We start from the raw sequence: 26,288 nt of genomic DNA, 5'->3' as shown, positions 1-26,288 counted from the left end.
ATGTTCGGGGTCGAGCGAGTCGAAATGGCGAGGATCTGCATAATCTTCGGGATCCTCACTATCCTGTCTGTCGGATCTACACAAGGAAAGAAACCTTACATTCGACTAGGTGAGGAAAAATATCATAACTTTTATATATATTTTTTGCAAAAATCGCACAATTATTCATTTAATAAAAATGATATAGCATTTAACTTTTATGTATTCAAACTTTATGTAGATAAGAAAGATATAGGTTCCCATACAGCACAGAAAGATTGCAGAAACATTGCAGAATGATTTCACTGAAACATTGCAATATTGCATAGTGGTTGCGAAATATTGCTAAATCATTATTGCAAAATTCCAACGATGTTAAGATGTTCGCTTTTTGTTATATTGCAACAAAACGTTCCAGCAATATTGCAATGTAATGTATTTGGATAAATTTTTTACTAAGACTCTAAAATGAAAACTATTTGTATACATCTATCTATCTCACTAACTTTAATTTTTCTGTAAATCGCATTTCTAGTGATATGTGTTTTCCAAAAGCAATTTTTTTATGATAAAACCATAAAATATTCCAATAAATATAGTATTAATTCTGAAGGATAAATTTATTCATAAAGATAGAGCATGTATGTGTCCCAAACAAGCTACAAATATTATCCACATTAATATAACAATACAGTCGCTTGGTAAGTTAATTATGGATTAAGTTAATCGCAGTAATTCTTTTTAATTTGAAACCACTCCGAGTCAATTGAAATCAATTAAAAAATGACGGTATGAAATTCATCAATAAAGTTCGGACATTGGTTTATTCTTGCGTTCATATCAGGCATAAATACATCGATCACATAATTAATATTTTCGATAAATCGTTTTCGGCAGTTTAATTTTTTGCTTATCATCTTATCCAATAATGCATTGATTGTATTCAAACTCGATATTATACAATCTTTTGATTTCATATTTAAAATAAATATACAACTTAGCTAATGAAATGACCGTCAAATAATAGATCAATAAATTTTTTATTTAAATATAAAATGAATTATATTAATTATTATATCATAAAAACGGCTGTTAAATCAAAAGACTGTATTACATAAATATTGTAAAAACTCATATTTTTATATTATTATTATTGTAACAATTAAAGAATTACAGTTTTGCAATGTTTGTGGAATATTACAAGCATATTACTGACACTTTGCAAACATATTGTTAATTTACATTTCTGTAATATCTCTGCAATGTTACATTGCAATCTGTACATTGCAATATTCTATGTATGGGTTCATCTTACATTTACACCTCACTCTTATCGATAAATGCGCATCGATAAAAGTGAAATGTAAATATGAATCATAAAATTAAGTTGCATGCGATAGTACACAAATAATCCATAATTTATACGTGCTGCTTATTAATGCAGTAGTCGAGTTATATTTCGAGAGCGTTTAATTCACAGAAGCGACCTCGAGACGTTTTCTAGGAATATTTGCAAAGGGAGATGAAAGCTTTGTGTACGATGGAAATCCCGTAAACATTATGTTTAAAGACGCGGAAATTTCAATAGAAATTTCAATAGAAAGCCGAAATTATGTAATGAAATTTTTTTATCATCTTGTAATTTCGCGGTAAATTCTTTCGCTGAATTCGTTCTCTAAAATCGTGAGTCAAATTAAAATGAGCGCTATGAGACGCGTCTGGTACGCGGTCGTTGTGAAGCAAAGATTTGTAAAGGAAGTCTGTAACGTATGTCATTCCGTTCTGCGATATTTTCGTATTGAAAAAGGAACAAGCGGGACGAAGCACGGCTAGGGCGAATCACGTGACGTGAAAAATAGCGCGAAGGAAGAAGCGATACAAGTCCGATGAGGAAGCTAGCGAAAGCGGAAGTACAAACGAAAAAGGAACGATGTACAGAAGGAATGGCTTGAGAAAAGTCTAGATGAAATATTTACGATTCAAAAACCGATTATTCAGCGACTTATATCGACTCCGGCTGGACGAAATAATTCAACTTTTTTACGTCTCCGTTCAAGAAGTGTTACAAGAAATTGGCACGACGTTACGATCCGTGTTAATAATACGGAAGAATTATTCGCGCCGCGTGGTGAAATTCGTGAAATCTGTACCGAGAAACGTTGACTCTCTGTCAGACTTTCAAATGTGATGCTTATGATCCTGGTTTATTTCCAGTCACGTTACTCCTATAGACTTCGTAGCTACGATTTAATTATCGGCGCTTGCATTCTTGGGAAACTTCGTCGGGAAACGCCATGTGCATACATAACGCCGCTATTTAAATCGTAACCGCTGGCACTTGGTTGCACCCATTGACGTTCAAGGAAAACGACACTGCGATTACTTACTTGGTTTCCTAAATTGTAAACCGCAACCGGCAACGGAACACGGTAATTAATTAGCGTCAGCGCGACGATATAATTATGTTCCACGTGGTTATAATTATCGATGGCGTAAGTAGAAGCAGAGATCGTTTATCTTCGCGAGAGACAGTGAGATATTTTGATATTCGTGACTATAATTATCATAATTATTATATGGTTATTACTACTGTAGTGTTAATAATAACTATATATCCATTTCTATCGATAAATGTTCTTTGCGGTTGATCCAAAAAATAATTACAAATTAAAGTTAATTACAGTAATTGCAACTATTTTTATATAACTAAATATCTAATTTATAATAGCAATTATATAAAATATACAACTATAGTATAAGTTTTATATGTAGAATTAATGTATATATATATATAAACTTTTTATAGTTGTAATAATCATAAAACAGTTTATATTATATACATTGCTGCAAAAAATTTCCGGATGTATAACTTAAAATTGTATATTCAGGTCACCGTAAAAAATCATGGTAAAAAAATCATCGCAGACAAAAAATAAAAAAGCGGTCAAAAACATGCTAAAGTATAAGTTTCAAGCTTTAAAATACTTTTTGCGATGATTTTTTACGACTTAAGATGACCTGAATATTATGCAATTTTAAGTTTCATGTCCAGAAACTTTTCGTATATATATATATATATATATATATACATATATATATATATATTAATTCTACACATAAAACTTGTATAATTATCGCCTTCACAGTTGCTTCACTACGTTTTTCTTTGACTACACGCAAAGGGATTGGTCGCCGATTTCGTTTAATTACGTCTAAACCTTCCATCATTAAAATAAACTCAAAAAATACACATATTTTGAAATTGTCATTGCGACGCTCTTCCGCTAATCTTGAAATTATTATTACGTAACATCGTGATGTATTCACGGAATGGTATGCGAAAACGGTGCGTGGGCATCCGTTTATTGTTCCAAACAATGGAAACGTCGATTTCGACGAACGCACGACGAAAATTCTAATGCTGCTCCGGTGAAAAGGAGGAAGGCGTAGTCGAAATTTTCAACCGGCACCACATCTGGCGAACAGACATGGCTTTGTACTCGCACTGGTGTGATTTCCACTATATTCCGTAGTTGGTGCGTGCTCGAAAGTAGCGAGTTTCGTTGGAATTTCGGCGACGGAGGCCACGTGCGTAAACGCACAACACGTAAACAGGGTCTCGTTTCGCCGCGACGCGACACGGCCTAAATGTGGAGGTGGACGAAACGGAGAGAGATTCATAATATCCCGTCCGCTTGAACTCCCGTAGACTCCCGGGATCCCCGATTATTTTCGACGTGCTCGACATATACCCCGGTTGCGGATTAATATTTCGGTAAATAAATATACCGTCGCGGTGAACGGGCGAAACGACACGTCTCTGTGTGGCACGATATGCGTATGAGCGTTATTATGATTGAGCTCAATTGTCCAATTGCCCGGTCATTGAATGCCAAGCCGGGTTGCGGAGGCCGCTATTACCGAATCGCCAACGATACTCTCCCGGGCGATGGCGGATACGAAACGCCATTTTCTCGGACTAAATCCAAAGGCGGGAGCGGCGAGAGCGATGAGAGCCACTGCCAATCTTTTGTCTATTAAATGTATTCAACAGCGTAATAGCGGCTGATATTACCAATTGGACAATGAAAGAGATGGCAGCGCGATTTATCGTAGAAGGGGCAGAAAGGAGGGCGGGGGTTGGATGAACGAGGAGAGGAGAGGGTGAACCGAGAAGGAGATTTCGCAAAGAGATCTCGACTGGTCTTGCCAGTTGATCGAGCGTCACTCCGATTTTCCGCTGGACCTGTGCCCGTATTCATATTCGTCCCATTCGCTCGTTCGTTTCATCGACATATAATACCGGACGAAGCATAGCATCTTGACAGACCTAGAAAGAGATGGAACGATGTTTGAGTAGTAGCGACTAATAGGACAATACACTGAAAAAAAAGATTGGCTGCTGCAACAAATTAGATGGTAAAATATGGCCTAGCATCTTTAATTGGTTGCTGCAATCAAAAATTGGCTGCTATTTTACTAATTTGTCGCAGCAGCCAATCTTTTTTTTTTTTCAATGTAGAAAAAGAGTTCGACCAATAGAATAGTAATAGAAAGAGAGTTCTATGCCTAAACATTTAGCTTTCTCTTTCTAGATCCGTCAAGATGAAAGATCAAAGACATTTCGCCACATGTTCCATCCAGTATTATATGTCAATGTTCAGGGCTGCGTTCGGAAACCCGGGGATCATTTTATCCTTGTTTAATGTTGGGTGGAACAACAAGGATAAAACGATGGAGATTAATGTTTCTAAGCCTAGGAGATTCTAGGAGGAGGAAAGTCGATACTGAAGAAGCCCACGTTTCTCTGTCCTCCTGTCAGCGATTCAATCTCGAATGGAGCTCATGAAAGAAGCTCGACTCGTTAAGATAATGAGCGCGCTTCCTCTTAATTTCTCTCGAAAAGTCGGATGATCCATTTCGAGGTGTAATTATGCGGGTATAGATACGTACATATCTGGCGAGACCTGGTTTCAGAGTGTCTACTCGTCAAGAATTCCGACGTTTCTATCAGCTCTCTGTTTCCCGGTCCATGAATCTTCTTTTTACTCCCGCATTCCATTATGAAAGGACTACTTCCAGGGCGAAACGGAATCTTAATTAGATCGTCGGGCCAGTCTCGTTGGCAGGTCTCTATCCTAGTGGCCTGCGGTATTTTGTGATATCTTAACGCGAATGGACGATGCGTTAAAACGTATATAACAGGATTCTTTCCGATCCTACGCGACTCATCTCGTTCGCTCGGTTCGCTACGAATCGTTTTTTATCTCGAATTATCATATATCGAGTCTTTTATCGAAAGAAGACGTCCATTTCCGACGACCGTTCGTTTTGTCTTCCTCTGGACAGAGGAAGATTCAAATAAAACCCAACGAGAGACTTTAGCTGTCAGACACGCGCTACAGAATAGAAACAAGGTAATTGGATCGACGATTCTCCTATCGTAAAATATCGTTGTCGACGACAGAAAAAAACATCATCGTCCATTAAGGAATTGTTGTGAAACACATATTTCAATCAGGAAAAACTTTGTATCGCGCCGATGGATTTCCATGAAGAAACGACATCGTTATGGGATAGATGAACATTCTATGAGTAAAAAGAATCTTGTGTAATGAAGAAAAAACGGTCGGCGTTTTAAGATTTCCGCGCTGTACTCCGTTCGCACAAGATGGAATTATCGTGTCTAGAATTTTTTCTTTTTGTCGAATCATCATCTCGCGTAAGATCGACCGCTAACATCGGCGGCATGAAAGAGACTTCTTCTCCTTCTCCCTCGTCTACGAATGAAGACGCTAAAAGCCGGACGCGTGGGACGATCGTAATCCGACACCCCGGGGCACTTCTTCGAGATCGAGAGATCTTTCTTGCCTGTCGATTTTTTTTATTTCCTCAGCAACCACTTCTAGAGAATAGACTCCGACACTAACCGGCAGTCGTGATTTCTAGCGCCATTTAGGATTCCCACCATTTTACGTTGCCGATTAATCACAGTGATCCATATAATCCGGCGTGCTTAGCTTCTGCTAAGTCTTCAACGCTGTTTGGTTTGTTTGCTCGCGCTGTATCGCGTCGAATCATTTTCTTTACAGATTCGTTTAGAGTCTGAAAAAATTCGTCGAAAAAATCCCGAGTCAAATATTTATCTTGCTAATTTTGAGAAAAGCTCTGCGAAGCTCTCATCCTCTCTAAATCTCATGGAGTGAAATCTCACTCTCGAAGAGACTGAAAATTTAGTCTGTCTTGAAAAAAGAGTGAAATTACGGCCATTCTTGTTCAAGAGATTTTCACTCTTTTCTTAAAATGAGATTTACTCTTTCGGAATGATATTTACTCTGAAGGAGTGAGATCTCCCTTTTTTGGAGTGTAATACCAGGAATCTCACTTCAAAAAAGGGATTGAGATTCCTTCGGAGTAAATATCATTTCAAAGGAATATCTCACTTAAAAAAGAGTGAAAATCTGCCACTCTTGAACAAGAGTGGCCGTATTTTCAGTCTTTTTTCAAAACTGGCTTAATTTTCAGTCTCTTCGAGTAAAATTTCACTCCACAAGATTTAGAGAATCCTGTCAACAATTCTCTCCACATTGAAAAAATGGTTTGACATTTTAGTGATCAATTTAACGTCTTACATAATTATTTTGATGGTCCAACAAAATTATTTTCACGTTTATCTCTAGTTAAATTTTTAGAATACCTTTCCGTATAGATAAGTCCGACACCTTTAAGGTTGAATCTATCAAAATTCTAATTAATGCACCAGCCTATTTTTCCAGTGCATATTTAACGCAAAGATTATACTACACTGAGAAAAAAATATAGTTAATTTTAATAAATATTTAGTTCAGTACTGCCAACTAAACATTTACTTACAATAAGTAAATATTTGTTCAATAAAAAAAATGATTGTTAAATCAAATTAACATTTCTTGTATCAAATAAATATCTTTATATTTAATAAATATTTAGTTGGCAATACTAAATATTTATTAAAATTAACTATTTTTTTTCAGTGTAGCAATGCTCGCTCAACGACTAATTCGTTTCTGTGAAAGCAAAGAAACAATGAGCAATTAAAAGAACATAAATCACTGTTCACACATGATATCCCTGACGATCAGCGTCTTATATCTCGACAACTTCTGGCTATTTCCCGAAATAGCCAGAAGCGAAAGATCTGTTTCGTCTAAAACGAACGAACGATGCAAAACGATTTAGTCTGATAGTCATGCAAGACGATCGTCCGACGAGAAAGCTCCGAACATAAAAGTCAAGATAATATATATAGAGATCCAGTGCTCCTTTTGAGTTTCTGTAATCTGGTGTGGATTAATTTGTGAGTTCACATAAATCGTGGAGATCGGCGGGACCAGTTCTAATCATGTACAAACATTTTTGGCACGACTTATCGGGAGCGATGTAATCCATCTTACTAGCCAACCTCATCTTGTCTGTCTGAACGAGGCAATCGTATCGCCAACACACTCGCAAACACACATTTAATGCTCTCCGAATCTGTGGTTCACGAATGAAGAAATTCACGCGAAGAGTCGATAAAACGGTCCTTTCCGTATGGAGACCTATTTATCATATCTTGTCCGATTGGTCTTTCGAAACGTATTGGAGGTGTGTAAATAAGACGTAACGCAGCAAATGCGTCTTTTCGTATCGATAACACGACTAGTTTCATATCTAACGGTTGGAAAAAGTCCGTGCTACAGATAATATCTGTAGCGAAGCATTATTTATCTCGTATTGGAGTGATTTTATTCCTAGTCGCGTGCACGCAAGGAAACAGCAGTTATTTATGAAGTCATCCGACACTCGAAAAACCGGTAACCGCGCCTCCGTGGAAACTTTGATAGCGATTTACGAGCGGCACGTGCTGCAACAGCGAGATGCACCGAGAGATGCAGCGTCCTGATCGTCCTGATTGAAAAAGAAAAGAAGAAGAAAAAAGAGAAGGAGGTCTAACAGCGTTTTTTCATTGACAGAGTGTACTCGATGCAACCGCGTTGTACACAAATCGTAAAGATGTACATTTAATAAAAATATAGAGACGAATTAAATCGCAAAATCCTCAATACATTTTCTTTGATAAAATATACATTGGGTATTTTATTAATTGTGATATCTCACTTTTACATTCAAATTAGATTACGCACGCAAAAAAATATTCTATCCATCCAGCTAGAATTATAGCTGCTTTTTTTTTGTATCTGAAAATTATGTATCAGACGCATAGAATTTATACCCAGCAAACGAGAATGGATTAAAATGGATTGAAATTTGTTTCTATCCTCACGAATGCGTATTATAATAGCGAATACTTTTTTTTTATTTAATTGGATTCAATTGGATTTAATTAGATACAATTGGATTGAAAGACTGCATTCCCTATAAAATTTTCAATTGAATTCACAATTGTGTTTGTGTGCACAGAAAAAACTAATATTATTTTTAGATTGAAAGGCATAGAGGTATGCTCCATGGAATTCCTATAAATAAATAAAAATGCATTCAGAATTGAAAAGCATTCATTTTAACATTCGTGAATCAATATTTCTGAAAATCTGAAAATCCATTTCAATTCATTTCAATCCATTCTGTTTGCTGGGTAGCACAAGTCTAAATTCTATCTCTATCATTTATATGATTAGACGCAATACATATCCAAAATCGCAGTATTTGCTAGAAATTTATCTATTTTTTCATTCTTAGAATTTTTCCATTTTCGCTGTAACTGCAAGATCACTTTTTTGAGTGTTACAACAGTTTTAATGTGCATTGAGTGTGAAACCAGCTCTGCCAGTGAAAAACGCTATAAGAAAGCCTATGAAAAGATCGAGTTTGTGTTATTGAAAGATTATACAGTGTTCTTCACGAAGACGTAATGCGCGAGAAGGGACGTTTTGAAAAACGAATGCGGAATAGAGATCGTTTTTCTAACGCCGTTACAACTATCATTATCCACAGCGAAGGGAAAGCATTGTATATGTCGGAGACAGTGTGATGCGTCGGGGTAAAAATGCTTGCATTTCAGGCACGACACGGGTAAATAAACGGTTGCTGACGTTGATAAACCAGGAGTTTCCGTCTTACGCGACGTTAATGGTTATAATGGTCTCGAACGAGATGCACTCGATATTAAAATCGAAATAGAAATAATTGTGTCATTATACTATTGACCGTTATTTATTGTTACTGAACAAGATTAAAAGTGTGAGCTGAAATGTTGATTATGTTAATGTATTCGCGTAATTTTTGTGTAATTATTTAGTAAAAATTATATTCATTTAAAGAAATTTACGCACTAATTATTGCGACGACTCTCATTAATTCTTTTCACTTTTATATCAAGTATCCGGATATTTTTTATATAATATATAAGAAGAATTGATTATATATAAGTTAAACATTAAAATATACGCTAATAATAACTGCGTTCAGTTGCTTTCAATGGTCTTTTTTTATATTAGTTTTATTTTAAATATTAAAAGCTAGAAGTATTTCTTTTGGTGTGAAAATAAGTCTCGTTTATGGTCAAAATTTTTTCATTTGCTGACAAATGTACTTGTTCCTTTGTATGCTGGAAACTCTTTATTTACATCGCAAACATATTTCTGGATGCTGCGCAAAGACGACGCGGCAAAATTCTCGCCGACTCGTCGAGGAATTTATTGAAAGAATTGCAAGCACGTTGGATTCGCCAGTCTCTTTTTCTTCTTTGAAAAAATTCTTTTACGCAACGTAATCTACCTGCGTTCTTCGTCACGCACGCGAGTAAATTCGTATAAATATCCAAAACGTGCAGCGACCGAAAGCTTGTGGCAAGGAAAGACCGGAGGTAGAAAGAGAGAACAACATCGGCAAAAGTGATGTGAAGCTCTTGAAACGTTTAAAACTATTCCTGGCGTCTGGCGTCGAGGCAGATGGCTGATTGCGAGAGGAATCGATCCCCAGTTTAACTATCGGTCGAAGTCACAATCCGGCGTGGTTTAACGCAAATCGGAATGTTTGAACAACTTAAAAATAATTTAGCAAAACAAAAAAATCATGATAATATCAAAATGATATTAAATAACTCGAAAATGATTAGTAAAAGTCACTTTTTGATGATTTTTCATATTGATTACGTTAAATGTAATTTTTGTGTAAGTTGTTTAATAAAAATTATATTCATTTAAAGAAATTTGCACACTAATTACTGCAACGATCATTAATTCTTTTCACTTTTATATCAAACATCCAGATATTTGATATAATATATGAGAAGAATGTGTTGATTAGATACAAGTTAAATATTAAAATATACGCTAATAATAACTGCATAATCATTTTTCCATCTGTTTGCAAATAAAACAGTTAATGATCAATTTTTGAAATTTTATTATGTAAAAATATGTATTCAATTCGGAGAGAATTTTCTTTTAAAATTTATCCTGAAAATATGATAGTTGTGATACGATATTTTAAAGATTTTACCATGCATTTCAGTAAAATTGATCAATTATTTATTCTTATTTTATACTTTATTGTATAGTTTTACTAATGAATGACAGAGATTTACATTAAAAAATTCTTCGAAATATAATGTCGTCCCCACGACTGTCATATTTTCAGAGTAAATTCTAAGAAAAAATTTTCTCCGCGGAGGATTATCTATTTTCATAATTTTGATTTTCATTATTTTGATAAGCTATTATGACCTGTTGTTTTGCTTAAGAATCTAATTTCGAAAAATGTTTGATTGAATTAATTGAAATTCTAGTGGGAAATGAATGGAAAATGACTTCAAAATTTTTTTTATAAGAATGAATTAATTTTAGGAGTACTCTGCACAGATTATGTCTTGGTGCGTGTTTTATATTGAACTTCGCGTACCGAATCGTAGCCGCCGATGCCACGTGCCTCGCATCTGTTGCTGTCTTCCGAAAAAGAGCGAAGCGAAAACGTCCACGACAACGAGCGACAATATAAACTCGATCGATTTCCGTCGAGAGTTCTTCGCAGGGTACAACGAATCGTCTGTGCCCTGAGGATGAACTCGGCGCGAGGATGTTTAAAGATTCACGAAAAGAACGAGACCCTCTGCATGAGTCTCTTGATTGAATTAAAGTCTTCCTGGCGCGTCGGGAAGCAGATCCGCTGAAATAGAAAAGAGAAAAATCTCACTCAATTATCGCTACGAGATCGATGCGATTTATATTAATCCTTAACTGACGTCGTAAAGAAATGTTATGTTCTAACATGGATCCACTGGAGCCTTATTTTTAAAAAATCAATAAAATGAAACTTATTGATCTTGAAAACATTTTATTGTTTATTTTTTTGATGTTCAGGCTCTCATTTACCTATTTTTAATCAAAATTAATAATAAAATTGAAAATTAATATCGCATTGATCCTTATTTGAAGCATGTTAAGTAAACTTTGATGGCTGTTGAAAGATTTGATACAATGGACGATGTTAAGGGTTAACAGTTAAGGGTTAATAGTCGAATTTCAATATTGCTATCTTAGAACTATCCCGTAACGATGATGAAGACACACTTTGTGATGCTATTAGCAATGAGATCGATGCGATCTTGTATTAATCCTTAACTGACGTCATAAAGTAATGTTATGTTTCTAACATGGATCCACTGGACCTTTATTTCTGAAAAGTCAATAAAGTCAAACTCATTAATCTTGAAAACACTTTTATTGTATCTTTTTGATGTTCAGGCTCTCATTTACCTATTTTTAATCAAAACCAATAATAAAATTGAAAATTAATATCTCATTGATTCTTATTTAAAGCATGTTAAGTAAACTTTGATGGATGTTGAAAGATTTGATACAATGGACGATGTTAAGGATTAACAGTTAAGGGTTAATAGTCGAATTTCAATATTGCTATCTTAGAACTATCCCGTAACGATGATGAAGACACACTTTATGATGCTATTAGCAATCGTAATCACACAGGACGATTCATCGAGGAAGACAGGCAGTGAGAGAAGTTCGCGGGGAGGGAGAGGGAGGGATAGCTCTAAAAATAATGTACGACGCATTCCGGGGACGGAGGGAAAGGCTCCAGATGGAACATCAGAAGGGACAGTGTCGCGATTCACTTCTGGCTGCCTTCCAAATGGCGACACTCCGAGGTCCGGCCGGTCGGCCTCATGAATGAATTCGTGCAGGAAAATGAGTTTCCTTGATCAAACCGGCGCGAATATCGCGGGATAGGCAGACCGGACAGACTCGAGCCAAGCCTCGTGTCTCGTTTTGCTATCTTTTGCTCTTTCTCTCTCGTTAGACGCGGAACATCCCTGTCTGACTTCCGCAAATTCTCGCGACGCGACGGCGATTATTATAGATCGTCGCGTCGACGAGTCGAATTGATGTGATAGATGCAACAGAAAATGAGCGAATATACTGATGACCAAGTTAAAATTATTTAGAAGATGCGACTTAACATTCATATTTAATGGATATTTTTAGTAATGAGCCTCTTGATTATAAGATGTAGTAGCATTATTTATATGCCTGTCAGCATATTAATGTACTTACTTGATTGATTACCAATTTAATAATAGAATATTATGATATTTCAAGCTAAATATTATTAGATTTAATATTAGACTTATTTACTATATTAAAATTATTTTATTTATTATTGAGAGAAAAATCGTTGATATTTATGATTAATTATTACAGTTAATGTTAAGTAATGTTAATAATAACAATTATATGTATGTTTCTATCAACAAATATATATAATTAGTAAATGACAATTATAGTTATCGTTACTATAAAAATTATTATAATTATTACAATTATTACAATTATTATAATTAAATAATTTAATTTTTCTCTTAGCGATTGATTTTCGAAGAAAGCTTTTGAAATCGCTCGAGTTAAATCGACGAATAAAAAATATGTCAAATTTTGTTCACAATAATTTAAGACAGTAAATAAGTGTGATAAGTTAAATTACAATGTAATGTTAAGGATGTAATGGATCAAGTAAAAGAGTTTTATATAGCATAGAACTTTAGAAACATTCTATATATTTATTACTTTTATTTAAACAGCGCCGTGACGAATCGCGTTTATTTTTCTCGCGTAGGAAGCAGAGACACCAATTGACTTTAGAGGCTCGTTCAATAACGATTCAAAACAATCTGACGAATAAATCGCGAGTTTCGCTTCGCGGAAATCGCATACAAAGAAAGGCGGAATAACTTACCGTTCTCTTTGCCTTATCGTTAACATCGCGTCACGCTGTACATTGCGATGTACCCGAGGGATACAGATTGAACGTGTATTCGTTGGCATGATATATTCATACGACGCATAATAAAGTAAAGAATGTTTACGTTGCAGATGCAATTAATCCTGACGTTGTGGTATCCGTGGGCGAGAAGCTCAATTTGCGTTGCCAGCAAAACTTTAACTCCAAGACGACGTGGTATAAGGATGATGAAGCCTTGCATAAATCGACGAACAGAATCCGTATAAACAAGCAGTTATTGAAGTTCAAATCCGTTGAGCTGGAGGATACTGGCGTCTACAGCTGTAAATTGGAATCGAACGAAACTATCTATTGGAGAAACGTGACCGTACGCGTCGAGAACCTGCAGAACGACGGCTTCCAGACCGAAAGCGAAGACAAGAGCGCGATGAATATTCTCAGATCGGAAGACGGAGATAATGATCTCGAGATGGAAACTAGAAGTGAGTTATCCGACAACTCTCACTCACGAATCTTAATTAACCTGTGAATAATCATCTCGGATGATTTTTATATCTCAGCGGCAAGAAAATAAAGCTCAGTCACACTGAAGGAAAAGATTGGCTGAAGATAGCATGGCATTTTTAATTGGTTGCAGCAGCCAATTTTTAGTTGCGTTAGTTTATCAAAATCCTATAATACTGACATTGCGACATGCTGACAGGCTATCGTTTTAGTCTACACAATTGGTTTTTTATTGATTGAGAATTCACCTATTTTTTTAAATTTCACCTAAGTTTTTTTAGACAACGTTTAATAAATCAATATTAAAAGAAAAGTGTTGGATATTTATAGTTATAATTGCATGATATAATAATTATGATAGGGAATTCCATTTTTATAATTACTACTGCTGTAATGTTAATAATAACAATCATATATTTATAGTTCTATATAAAAAAATAAGTAGCTAATATTGAAAATTATTAGAAATTATACTCGAAATCATTTTTCTCTCAGTCAGTATATAATAATTTCTAATTTTAATAAATTGTAGATCAATCAATATTACACGACACATATAATTGATAACAATAACTTTTAATTGAAGTGTAAAAATCATCCTAAGTAATCATTTACACAAAACTAAATGACTGTTCCTGAGTTAAACACTCAACTGATATTAACTCAAATTGAATCATGATATTAAATACGTGCGTTGTACGATTGAAAATAATCTCTTCCGCAGATTTGCCCGAGACACGATCGTTGCACTTGGACAGCGAAAAGTTAGACGTAGACCTGGACGAGAAGAGCGAGAGCTACACGGAAGACGATCATAACCAGAAGGTTCCAGAGAGTCCGCCTTCTTTTAACAAGACCGACGAGATGCACACATTGGTAGTGAAACCCGCCGGAAGCATGATGCGATTAAAATGCCCGAGCGTGGGCAATCCTAGGCCAAACATCACGTGGTTGAAGAACAACGAGGAACCAAAACGAGATATTGGTTCCGTCAGCAAAACCAAGTGGACCCTGAGATTGGAGGATCTTGTTACCAAGGATAGCGGCAATTACACGTGCATCGTGTGCAATTATCTGGGATGCATCAACTATACCTTCAAGGTCGACATTATCGGTGAGTATAGATGATATGATTTTCCATGAAAAATCTCCGTTTGCGAGTTGGATCGCTTTCTTGCGCATAAAACAATTTTGCGTCACGTCCTCGTTGTTACGTGAACACATGACTCGTCGAACTATGCGAACTGAAAACCTACTAACGAAACCACAGAGCGTTTCCCGCATAAGCCATACATCAACGAGGACTTTCCGAAGAACGTGACCGCTCTGGTTAACAGTACCGCGATCTTCAGATGCCCCATTGTCTCCGATCTTGAACCGTTTATACAGTGGATTAAAGTCGCCAAAAACCCTGGTGATCAAGAGGATTCACCACCTAATGGGACTGTGCTACAGGTACATCCGCCATTTATCGCGATGATGGTGGTGGAGGGTCCTGGGTCCTGACTTTTTTTTGTTTACATCTTAATATTTTTTATTCTAAAAATTTCATTTCGTTAATTAATGTAATGATCCGTTAGCTGTGCTATCATTGGTGTAGGGTGAACTAATTATTTATTCTCAAAATTTTTTTTCAAAATATCAAATGCCATAAAATTTTTACAGGTTTTTGGGCGAAGAAGACTTTCTATCTTAATTGTGATTAACAAAACTTGATTATTTCATTTTACAGCATACGTCGTTTAGGAAGTATCTTCACGGTTATGGGTTTTCTTATTATTCTTAGGTTCTTATTATTCTTATAATTCTTTACTTTTTACTTTATTTTATTCTAGTCTATTTCATACACAGAAATCAAAACAGGACACTGGCACCCTAAACAAAGAATTAAACGAAAACTTTAACGAATGCTACAACATATTACAACGATTTATTTTATTTTATATGTAAATAAATTTATCTACATTTGAAAATTTAGCAAATAGAATCCTGGTTCATTTGTTTTTTCTATATTACAAACCGTTATTTTCACACAGTTTGTTTATTTTTATATTTACTTGATATAAAAATAATAACATTTCAGATAACTTGAATTTTCTATTTCTATATTTCTTGCTTCATCTTCTCTATGTGTACAACTAATTCTAGCTAAATATTAGTTTAAACGGTGGTTGGGTTTCTTTTTCTCTGTAGAGACTGTACCGCATCGACCGATCCTGACGATCGCACCACGAAATACCACGGTGCTTATAGGAGGCAACACTAGTATGATCTGCCGAGTTTTATCCGATGCACATCGTCATCTCGAATGGTATCATGGTTACCATACTTCTTTCGACACCGTCAACATGACCAATCAAAGCTTACGGGTGGAGGTCAAGGTGGGCGCAGCTTGCATGTAAACTTTTTTTTAATCGCTTTCAATCGCTTCATCGCTTTGAAATCTTGCAAATGTCCTTAATTAAATATGTCTCTGTTCTATCTTAATGTTTACCAAAGAAGCAAAGGAAAAACAGTTAGGACTGTTTTTTAACTAAAATGAAAAAGTTCCGAGATGTACAAATTATGTATCATATAAAAGACTACTTAAGCAGAATCGATTGATCGCCATGAGTATTCTTTTCGGAAGAGATATTTTTATTTTAGTCGAAAAATAGACATAACTGAACATTCTCTTTTAAACTTGTGTATTAGTATAAATCTTGTTGTATGATGTATCCGATAGATTCGATCGGTGTCGAGTGTACGATTAATGATCTTTCATTCAATATAGATAGGAACGAATGCAGAAGATCCGGAAGAGCTAAAGTTATATAACGTTACTGAAAAGGACGAGGGATGGTACACATGTATTGCCCAGAACACTTTAGGAGAAACATTTAGCAGTGCTTATCTACGTGTAGTCGAAAGTGAGTATATAATCCAATTTTACTTAAAGTCATTGAGCGTTTTCATTCATACGAACAAAGTATTTTTAAATGGATCCATGTATGTACAAATGCTAAATAAGCTTTCGTACAATTTTTCAGCGCTGGACGAACAGAAAGTACCGTTAGCCGCGAAGCCGCATATCTTGATAAACATTTTGGCGGCAATTCTATGCGTGTTCTTCGCCGTGGGTGTCGTCGTTGTAATATACATCTTTCATCGATTGAAACGCGAGAAGATGAAGAAACTGCTTGCGATAGAAACAGCGCGTGCGGCGGTTGTGACGCAATGGACCAAGAAGGTAATCGTGGAGAAGCAGAAATTGGTGAACGCGCAGAACGAGGAGGAACTGTTGATGCCGGTAGTAAAGATCGAGAAACAAAAGTCCACCGTTGTCACTGATGATAATACTAATGACAACGTGTTCGAATACGAGATACCGCTAGACAACGGTTGGGAAGTACCGAGGGAATATCTCACACTTGGCGATACGCTGGGCGAAGGAGCCTTCGGCAAGGTTGTCAGGGCTGAGATAAACATCGGTAAACCCGGAATACCCAACGTCGTAGCGGTAAAAATGTTGAAAGGTGAGCAAATGAGAAAACATGCAACCACGATCCCTGGAAAATATACCTACCCAGCAAACGAGAATGGATTAAAATGAATTGAAATTTTTTTCTATCTGAATGCGTATTTTAAATAGCGAATACTTTGTTCTGGATTTAATTGAATTCAGTTGGATTCAATTAAATTCGATTCGATGCAATTGGATTGAAAAACTGCATTTCCTATTCAAAATTTTGAATTGAATAGTGTTCACAATTGTGTTTGTGTGCACAGAAAAAGCTAATATTATTTTTAGATTAAAAAGTGTAGAGATATGTTTCAATTCTTATAAATGAATAAAAATGCATTCAGAATTGGAAAGCATTCATTTTAACATTCGTGAATAAATATTTTTGAAAATCTGAATCCATTTCAATTCATTTGCGCGCGCGCGCGTGTGTGTGTGTGTGTGTGTGTGTGTATTTTATATTCTGTACACATCTATACATAAAAAAATTTGTGTTAAATCAATGTGTTTCAAAAAATTCAACAGACTTTTGTGTTAATTTAACAAGAATGAATATGTTAGGAAATAACAGATTATGTAAAAATTAGCACAAAAAAAGTAACACTAACACAATTTGTTTACAAATTGTGAAAGCGTATTCCTTTAGTAAAATTAATATTTATAATATGTTAAATTAACACATTTTATTTCATTTTAGAATTTACGTTTTGAAATACGTAAGTTATTATTATTATTTGTTTACTGATTCATGAATTGTGTTATTTTAAGAACTAAGAAATATTAAATATTAATTTAATACAAGATATTCACATAACACTCAGATATATTAAAAATTTAACATAATAATTTTAACAGATTTTAACACAAATATAAAATGTTTTCTACTGTATATTTTTGTTCTCAGAGGGCCACACAGATACCGACATGGTGGATTTAGTTTCGGAGATGGAAGTGATGAAGATAATTGGCAAGCACGTGAACATCATCAATCTACTAGGTGCCTGTTCTCAGAACGGTCCTTTATATGTCATAGTGGAGTTTGCTCCTCACGGCAATCTACGAGACTTCCTCCGAGAGCACAGGCCCTCTTTGGGATACGAACCGGCTATCGGACAGGAGTTGAAGGAGCGAAAGACCCTCACGCAAAAAGATCTGGTCTCGTTTGCGTACCAAGTGGCGCGTGGGATGGAGTACCTGTCTAGTAAGAGATGTATACACAGAGATTTAGCGGCTAGGAACGTCCTCGTCAGCGATGAATATGTGTTGAAGATCGCTGACTTTGGTCTTGCCAGAGACCTTCATTCCAACGACTATTATAGGAAGAAAACGGATGGACGGTTGCCGGTGAAGTGGATGGCCCCAGAGGCTCTCTTTCATCGTGTTTACACCACTCAATCCGACGTGTGAGTATTCAGGGATAATAATTCTTTCATTTAATAGAAAACAATTTATTTAATTATTCCGGCTTATTCCACATTTTTCGATTTTTTAAATCTTTAAGATTTTTTAAATCTTTTAATACTTGATTTACTGAGCGATTAATGACCATTTCTACTTTCTACTATATAGATTGATATTTTATTTTGTGTAAAAAGAAGGTTTCTGAAATATTTCGACTTTTTAATAATTATGTCCTTTACACTGGTCCTTTACATTTGGTTTTTCATCACGTTTTTAACTTTCACTTTTTAGTAATTTATTCGCTCGAATCTTTTTAATGAGTAGGAAACGTTGGTACTTCTAGTGTTAACATATTTTATTTGTGATTTCTTCTAGATGGTCGTACGGGATCTTGTTGTGGGAAATCATGACCCTGGGCGGCACGCCTTACCCATCCGTTCCGTCGGTGGAGAAATTATTCCAGCTGCTTAGAACAGGTCATCGAATGGAGAAACCGCCTTGTTGCTCGATCGAAATGTAAGGCACGCCTTTATGAGCGATGTGACTACAATACATAGTGCATTCTCGATATACGATTCATCTTTACATTTTATCTCGATTTCTTGCTTATATAGATACATGCTCATGAGAGACTGTTGGAGTTATCAGCCTAGTGAACGACCGACATTTGTCGAACTGGTCGAGGATCTCGACAGAATATTAACGATAACAGCGAACGAGGTGAGTCGTGATATTCGCAAGATGATAAATAAGTAGGAGAATTTTTGTAATAGTACAATAACAGTTCTGATTTATACATACTTTTTTGATGTTAGGAATATCTGGATCTCGGCCTGCCCCAGTTGGATACGCCTCCGTCCAGCCAAGAATCCAGCGAAACAGAAGAGGAAGGTGAAGAAAAATTTCCATATCTACTATGAGTCGTATACTCGCGAAGAATGTCACTTAAATCTTATAGACGAGATACTTGAGACAACTCAGAGACTCGTCAACTCGCAAACATAATAAACTCAGCGAAAACGAACGAAATGGATACGATAAGAAATAAAGAGAACAGGAGTTTTAGCGTGAGAGATCACAAGAATAATAGACTGAAATGAAACAAGCGAACACGCCAAATAAAATAAATCAGTATTGAACTGTGTAGAATTAAGGAGAACGAGTTAATCGTAAAAAGAAATAGTGTATGTCATACATCAAATAATCGACAAAACATTCTATGATTGTTGCTATTGTTTCTCACAGAAACTTCGATTAAGGCAAAAGAAGAGGACGAGCGACGAGCGGAAAACTGAAAGGACACTATCTTTTGCTACGCCCTTAAATACAAGAAACGGATTTGTATATAGCGCTTATACAGATCTTACAAGTATTTATAGATGTAATAATTGTGCCATGATATTAGTGCCTTGCGGACATATCGGACGACAATAAATAAAGAGATAAGTTATCACGATAGTGATATTCGTCCACGTGTTGGTCGCGTAGATCACACAAATATTAAACGATTAATGAATATCAAACATGATATTGTGTTTTGTAACTAGTCAATTGTGGAAATTGTATGTTTTCTTGTATTATAGTAGCTGATAGATTTTTAGCGTTTTCACGCGGCTAGCATTAGCGGATGACGAATCGTAGATTTTGTATGTGGCGGGCAAGTTCTGCAACAATATTTTGTAAAAAAGAAAAAAGAAAAGAAGACTTGGACACACATCCCATATATAGTACAGAGCATTCTAGCAACATTGTAGCAACGTTACTGCAACATTATTCAAACGTTGTAATGTTGTTGAGATAGAATGTACTGTGGAGTAAGAGATTAAACGCGAGAAGAAACGATAATTTCGAGAAAAAAGTCCAAAGTATCGTTATAAGTCTTGTAGTTGTATTAATATTGATCATACGTGTATAAATGGGAGAAAGGCGTTTAGAGGTAGATAATTTATTTCTTGTATATCAATGTATCTCAAGTATACCCAGTAAGCAAATCGTTCGAAATATTGCAGTAAAAAATTTATTTAGAAATTGCTAGCAAATTGACTTATGTCTGCATTATATAAGTGCATATTTTGCAGACATAATTTTGCAGTAGATTGGCGGCAAAAACAAAAAGCAAAGCTTAGACTTCTGCTATTGTTTCGTAGCTAATTTATATTAAAACAGTACAGTATGTGATCAATCAATCAATTTACTGTATTTTATTGATAAATATTTCTATAATTCTACCAGCATTCTACTAACAGTATGTTGCATCAAATCTGTTCTTCTTTTTGTTGAAAAATTTGTAACGGATAATTTGTAGAATCTGTTTTTGAGAGTTGGCTGTCTGGGTATATGTATGTACATCTCTTCAGGATTTTCCTTTTTTTCTTACATAATTTTAAAATACATCTCGCTTGAGCGATCCTTTTGTAAAAAGTGACAACAATCGATTTACGCATTAGAAAGTAACTTTTTAATTTGTGACTTGTACATATAGGCGTTTATTTAAAGATTATTTGTTATTTGAAAGTAGAAAATAAACACAGGTAAATTAGAATTTACCTGAGATTTTACATAGATTTTGTGTATAAACCATGTAAAATGTAAAGGAATCATCATCACGATACGAGTTTCATCTCGAATAAATCGATCAAACTGTCAAAATAAAGTAATCCTCCGTACCTTATTATTCTCTGAGTGTCCTTGAGTTTTCCTGCCAAAAAAGCATCAAACAGTTTCTTGATATTCATGCGTTGCGCGTTATAATCTTTCTTATAATTTAATGCTATAATTAAATTAAAAATAATAATTATATTAAAAATAATAATTATAAAAATATAAAGGAAAAGAAGAAAAAACGGGATAAACATATGCAGTTTTCATTTTTGTATAATATATAAAATACGCAGACAGATCCTACAATTTAAAATTGTATTGAAAGAGAAAAAAATTATATATTTGTTACAAAATAAAATTGCACAAAAAACAGCTAAAAGATCATAAATGAATGATGAAAGTTAACAAATTATGCAAACTATGCAAATTTTCAAATACATTCCCCTGAAAAATTAGGAAATCATTTAAAGCTTTTAAATAGTTCACAATAGCTAGATATTGAAGCGTGACGTCAAAAGCGAAAAATAAAACGTTAACTTTTGTTACGTGCCATTTATAAATGCAGATAATTTGGACACAACAATGGGATCCTTTTAAAACAATTGCAAAAATGGATAAAAGCTATCATGAAAAAAATGCAATAGAATTTATAAACGCTATGTTGAAATGATAAACTGGATATACTATATTAATAAAAATTATACAAATGAATTTTCATGTGAAAGGTAACAACGCTTTGAATTGTAAAAATAGGGAATAGTAAAAATAATGTAGAATAACATAGTCGTATAAAAAATTTATTATAATTATAGGAGATATTTATTTTATGCTGTAATGGTATAATAATATGAAATACTACTAATACAGGTATGAATAATATGAGAACACACACACACACACACACACACACACACACACACACACACACACACACACACACGAGATGTTTATTCTTTAAAATATTGTATTATGTAAAATATAATATACCTAAAACTGGGACATCTAAAACCCTCGTTCTTACATATATATCATTTTTCATTATCTTACTTTCAAAATGAGGTAAGAAGAAACGTTGAATCTTTTTATTTGGAAATATATTACAATTTGAAATTGACGAATAGTTGAGAATATAAAAACGTTTGTTAAATAGTATCTGTTGTCATTATCTTAATATTGATATACTTACCTTAATATTGATATACTTATCTTTGTTAACTGAAAATGGTATCATAGTCGACATATATTCAAATATTTTAATCATCGGACCATGCCACATAATCTGTGTCTCCCGATAAGTGTCGCGTGAAATTCCAAAATACAGATACGTTAAACTGACGTTCCATGAAATGAAAAGCATCTATGATTTTCACACAACTGATGGCATTTATAATTTTATATAATGGAAGTTGATGTAAATTTATAAATCGTACAATTATACTCATGGTTTCATTATCATAATTGGCACGAAAATATTCTATTTAACAATAAAAAAATATTTTACTGAATTATTTTGCACATGTATGTTGTATGATAACACGCCGATTGGAAGATATGATCTCTCTTTGGTATATGTTGTCAAGATCACTCTGAATGACCTCCAAAACATTTTAACCGTTCCTTGTTATCTGTCAAAAAATTATTAACAAAAATTTTTTTAAATAACATTTTATTTCTGCTGTGATATTAAGAATCATTCCATATATGGATATATCTTTCTATCAAGAAGCGTCGTTATACCTTTCACAAAAAGGGGGAGAGATAGATTGAATCGAGATTCAACCTACTTCTCCCCCTTTTTTATGATAAAATTGAAAAAAAATTTGATTTATTTGCTATCAAATTATTAATGCATTCTCCTAACACCCAAAAAGAATTTTAAACATTCTTGAATTTTTTTTACCATAAATTATTTACAATTTTTAAAATTCTGATTAACATCAAATCATTATCCATTAATCCTCAGTGACTCAATCAACAATTTCATTAATTTTTCCTAAAATCATTTTCCTTAATAAGGTTTCTACAATATTATTAAAAAAAGAATTAATTGTGCGCTATTTAAAAAAATTCAAGAGGACCTAATTTTTTATAGAAAATATTTTTTAAATTTTTTAATTGCATGTGATATTAGCTTGCATGAGACAGATGAATATTCATCTTTCAACAGTTTTTTTTATTTTCGAAAGTACTTTAAAAATTATTAAAGCCCTAAACATAATATGTGGCAATAGCGATAGCGATAGAAATAGAGATAGAGATGCAATAACGATAGCGATAGGAACAGAAGAATCTAACATATGTATGTCAATGCTTAAAAATAAGGCAATAGTGATAAATTTCCGACGAATTGGAATTCTATGTCTGTCTTATAGACTACTAATCAGTATTCAGATTTTTCGTTCTGTTTATATGCTATAACCTTAAAGCAGAAAGAATATTCTACAGTCTATATACATTATACGAAATCAGATTGATTGACATTTTTATTTCTTTTGGGGCATTGTGAAACAGGAAGAGGAGGCGACAATTATTATAAGTGCGGTCCATTTGGCTACAAATATTTCAAAGCGTTTGAATTAACCAATCGGAAGAAAGAATTTTACTAATTGACTAATCAAAAAATGTTTCGAAGCATTTATAGCATATAAATGAATCGTAACCTATATATCTCATACAGCACAAAATTGCACAAAAGTTGCAATAACATCGTTGCGACATTGCAGCAACATTGCATGTTACAGTATAATATTGCAGAGATTTCCTGGAAAAATTTTCTCATAATTTTTATACAAATTGGAATATTTTTCAGAAATACTCAAAAATATTCAGAAAGTTTACTATTTTCTTTCAGAATTTTTCATACAAGTGAATTCTGAAATATTCTGAAATTTCTTATCACATAATTTTTAAAAAAATATTTTTTAGATTTTATAACATTTTATCCGAAATTATATTTATAAAAAATCTTAGAAATCTTATGATATTTTTATAATTAACATATATATAACAAATTCTGAGAAAAGATATTCTGAAAAATGTTCCAATTCGTATAAAAAATGTGAGAAAGTATTATAAAATTATATATAGAAATTCTGAAAAATTATATAGAAATTTTGAAAAATTATATGAAAAATTCTGAGAAAAATTTTCACCAGAGTTTTGCAGCAAATTCTGTACTGTATCAGCTGTATGGGTCGCTTATTTCTACTATCGCTATTCTTATCACTGTTACCTCGCATTGTGTGTAGGGTATAAGCTACTTTATAAGCTACTTATAAGATCTCTTTTACATATTCTACATTTAAAATTTTAAAATGCTATCATATCCACTCTCATCAGACTTCTTGATAAGTTCAAGTCGTTCGAATGCCGTGGCGCCGTGATCAGTCTGTCTTATTCCTCAATCCGTTTTGTTGTCGTATGAGTAAACGTTTAACCATTGAGTTGTTTTTAAAACAGACTTTTAGTGAAACTCCCTTAGTTCCACAAATCACTCGCTTTGATTTGTGAACCGAGGTGCAAGTATGCTGTGGAATTTGCGAGTCCACCCCGCAGAAATCCGCGACGAGTAAAAACTGCCGGAGCACCATCGTGCGATTACGTTTCAAATTGAGGTTAGGATTCGATAACCCACTTTCCGCAATTACATTTAGCACACCGCCCTGAAATTGTAACAGCGGATTAAACCGACCTGTTTCGCATTTTCTTGAATCTAGTATTTCCTTGTGAGTGATGACCTGTTTTCATTCCAACAACCTTCTTACTCCAGTAACCTTCGATTAATATCTGTATTTAATTAATGCAATCATTATATCCATCATTACAGATAATATCTCTCTGTTAAATGGTGATTGTCGATGCCATGGAAAGAAGGATAAAACTGAAAACTCTGAACAGTCACATAACATGCAAGATATGTCGCGGATATTTAATTGACGCCACTACTGTTACCGAATGTTTACATACATTCTGCAAGAGTTGTTTGGTAAAGCATCTAGAGGAAAAGCATACCTGTCCGACATGTCAAATTGTCATACATCAGTCTCATCCACTCCAGTACATCAGCTTCGACAGAACTATGCAGGATATTGTCTACAAATTAGTTCCTGATCTCCAAGAAAGTAAGAATTTTATTCCAATAGATAGAAATTTAAGACTTGTTTTTATAAAGCAATAATCCAAAGTTAAAAGATTTTTTTGCTCGTTTTGACTCTTAATTTTATTTCATTTTCTAATCCTTTAACATAAATTTTTCTTTTCAATTATTAACAGAAATGTTTTCTTACTTTAGATGAAATCAAAAGAGAAAGAGAATTTTATAGAGCCAGAGGTTTGCCTTGTCCTAAAGATATTTTGCCCAACGCTGGCGAAGTTGAAGAGGAAAAAGCCAATGCGGATGCACATGCAGAATCAGATTATCATCGTACTGATGAACAGGTAACCGCAGCGTCGAGAAATAGATTTACAAGAATATTTTAATCAGTTAAAATTAATGTGTTGAATTTGCAGGTTAACGTATGTTTGGAGTGTACAAACTCAAGTTTGAAAACTCTGAAGAGACGATTTATCAGGTGTTCAGCTCAGGCTACGATAACGCATATGAAAAAATTTATTGCTAAAAAGGCTTTGAACGGCATGGAAAAATATAGAGATGTAAGTGTATTTGATGATGATATTATAGATAATGTTACAATTATCATTTATTAATTTGTCTGTATTTCTCGACAGATCGATATTTTATGCAATAACGAATTGTTAGGTAAAGACCACACATTGAAATTCGTTTATGTGACGAGATGGAGGTTTCGGGACCCACCCTTGAGATTACAATATAGATCACACATAGATATGCAAGATTAACCTTTCGGGATGTACAAAAATCACAAAGGATCCGTTCCTTTATTTGTACATTTTTCTAGTTACATTCTCATTTTAACTGTTGTAGTACTTATTTCTACGTTTATTTGCAAAGCATTTGTGTGAAATTTTAGGAAATGATGATGACGATTCTGCGAAACAAGGTGATATACCGACTTCGCGAAATGTGTTATTCGATATTTAA

General features: G+C 34.2%; 2 protein-coding genes across 2 annotated transcripts; both read left to right on the top strand.

Moving 5' to 3' along the window:
- Window positions 1-20,304, top strand: LOC105624923 (fibroblast growth factor receptor homolog 1-like). Its single transcript, XM_012206265.1, has 10 exons — window positions 1-109; window positions 13,350-13,700; window positions 14,447-14,836; window positions 15,916-16,103; window positions 16,496-16,631; window positions 16,752-17,237; window positions 18,129-18,627; window positions 19,001-19,141; window positions 19,240-19,345; window positions 19,441-20,304. The coding sequence occupies exons 1-10, from the start codon at window positions 1-3 to the stop codon at window positions 19,543-19,545; spliced, it is 2,511 nt and encodes an 836-aa protein (XP_012061655.1). The 3' UTR covers window positions 19,546-20,304.
- A 4,766-nt stretch (window positions 20,305-25,070) lies between these two features.
- LOC105624922 (polycomb group RING finger protein 3) lies at window positions 25,071-26,086 on the top strand. Its single transcript, XM_012206264.1, has 4 exons — window positions 25,071-25,347; window positions 25,518-25,663; window positions 25,736-25,879; window positions 25,955-26,086. Exons 1-4 carry the CDS (start codon window positions 25,071-25,073, stop codon window positions 26,084-26,086), a joined length of 699 nt encoding a protein of 232 aa, XP_012061654.1.
- The last annotated feature ends 202 nt before the right edge of the window (window positions 26,087-26,288 follow it).

Source organism: Atta cephalotes, assembly GCF_000143395.1.
Source record: "Atta cephalotes unplaced genomic scaffold scaffold00095, whole genome shotgun sequence".
Lineage (NCBI taxonomy): Eukaryota > Metazoa > Arthropoda > Insecta > Hymenoptera > Formicidae > Atta > Atta cephalotes.
Note: the sequence above shows the minus strand (reverse complement) of the source record. Positions and strands in the feature narration are given on the sequence as shown.

Bases quoted from the DNA above. Each gene is read 5' to 3' on its own strand.
- LOC105624923 (XM_012206265.1), top strand. From the start codon at position 1: ATGTTCGGGGTCGAGCGAGTCGAAATGGCGAGGATCTGCATAATCTTC. The intron at 110-13,349 runs GTGAGGAAAAAT...TTTACGTTGCAG, and splicing joins GAAACCTTACATTCGACTAG to ATGCAATTAATCCTGACGTT. The intron at 16,632-16,751 runs GTGAGTATATAA...ACAATTTTTCAG, and splicing joins TTATCTACGTGTAGTCGAAA to CGCTGGACGAACAGAAAGTA.
- LOC105624922 (XM_012206264.1), top strand. From the start codon at position 25,071: ATGGTGATTGTCGATGCCATGGAAAGAAGGATAAAACTGAAAACTCTG. The intron at 25,664-25,735 runs GTAACCGCAGCG...TTGAATTTGCAG, and splicing joins ATCATCGTACTGATGAACAG to GTTAACGTATGTTTGGAGTG. The intron at 25,880-25,954 runs GTAAGTGTATTT...ATTTCTCGACAG, and splicing joins GCATGGAAAAATATAGAGAT to ATCGATATTTTATGCAATAA.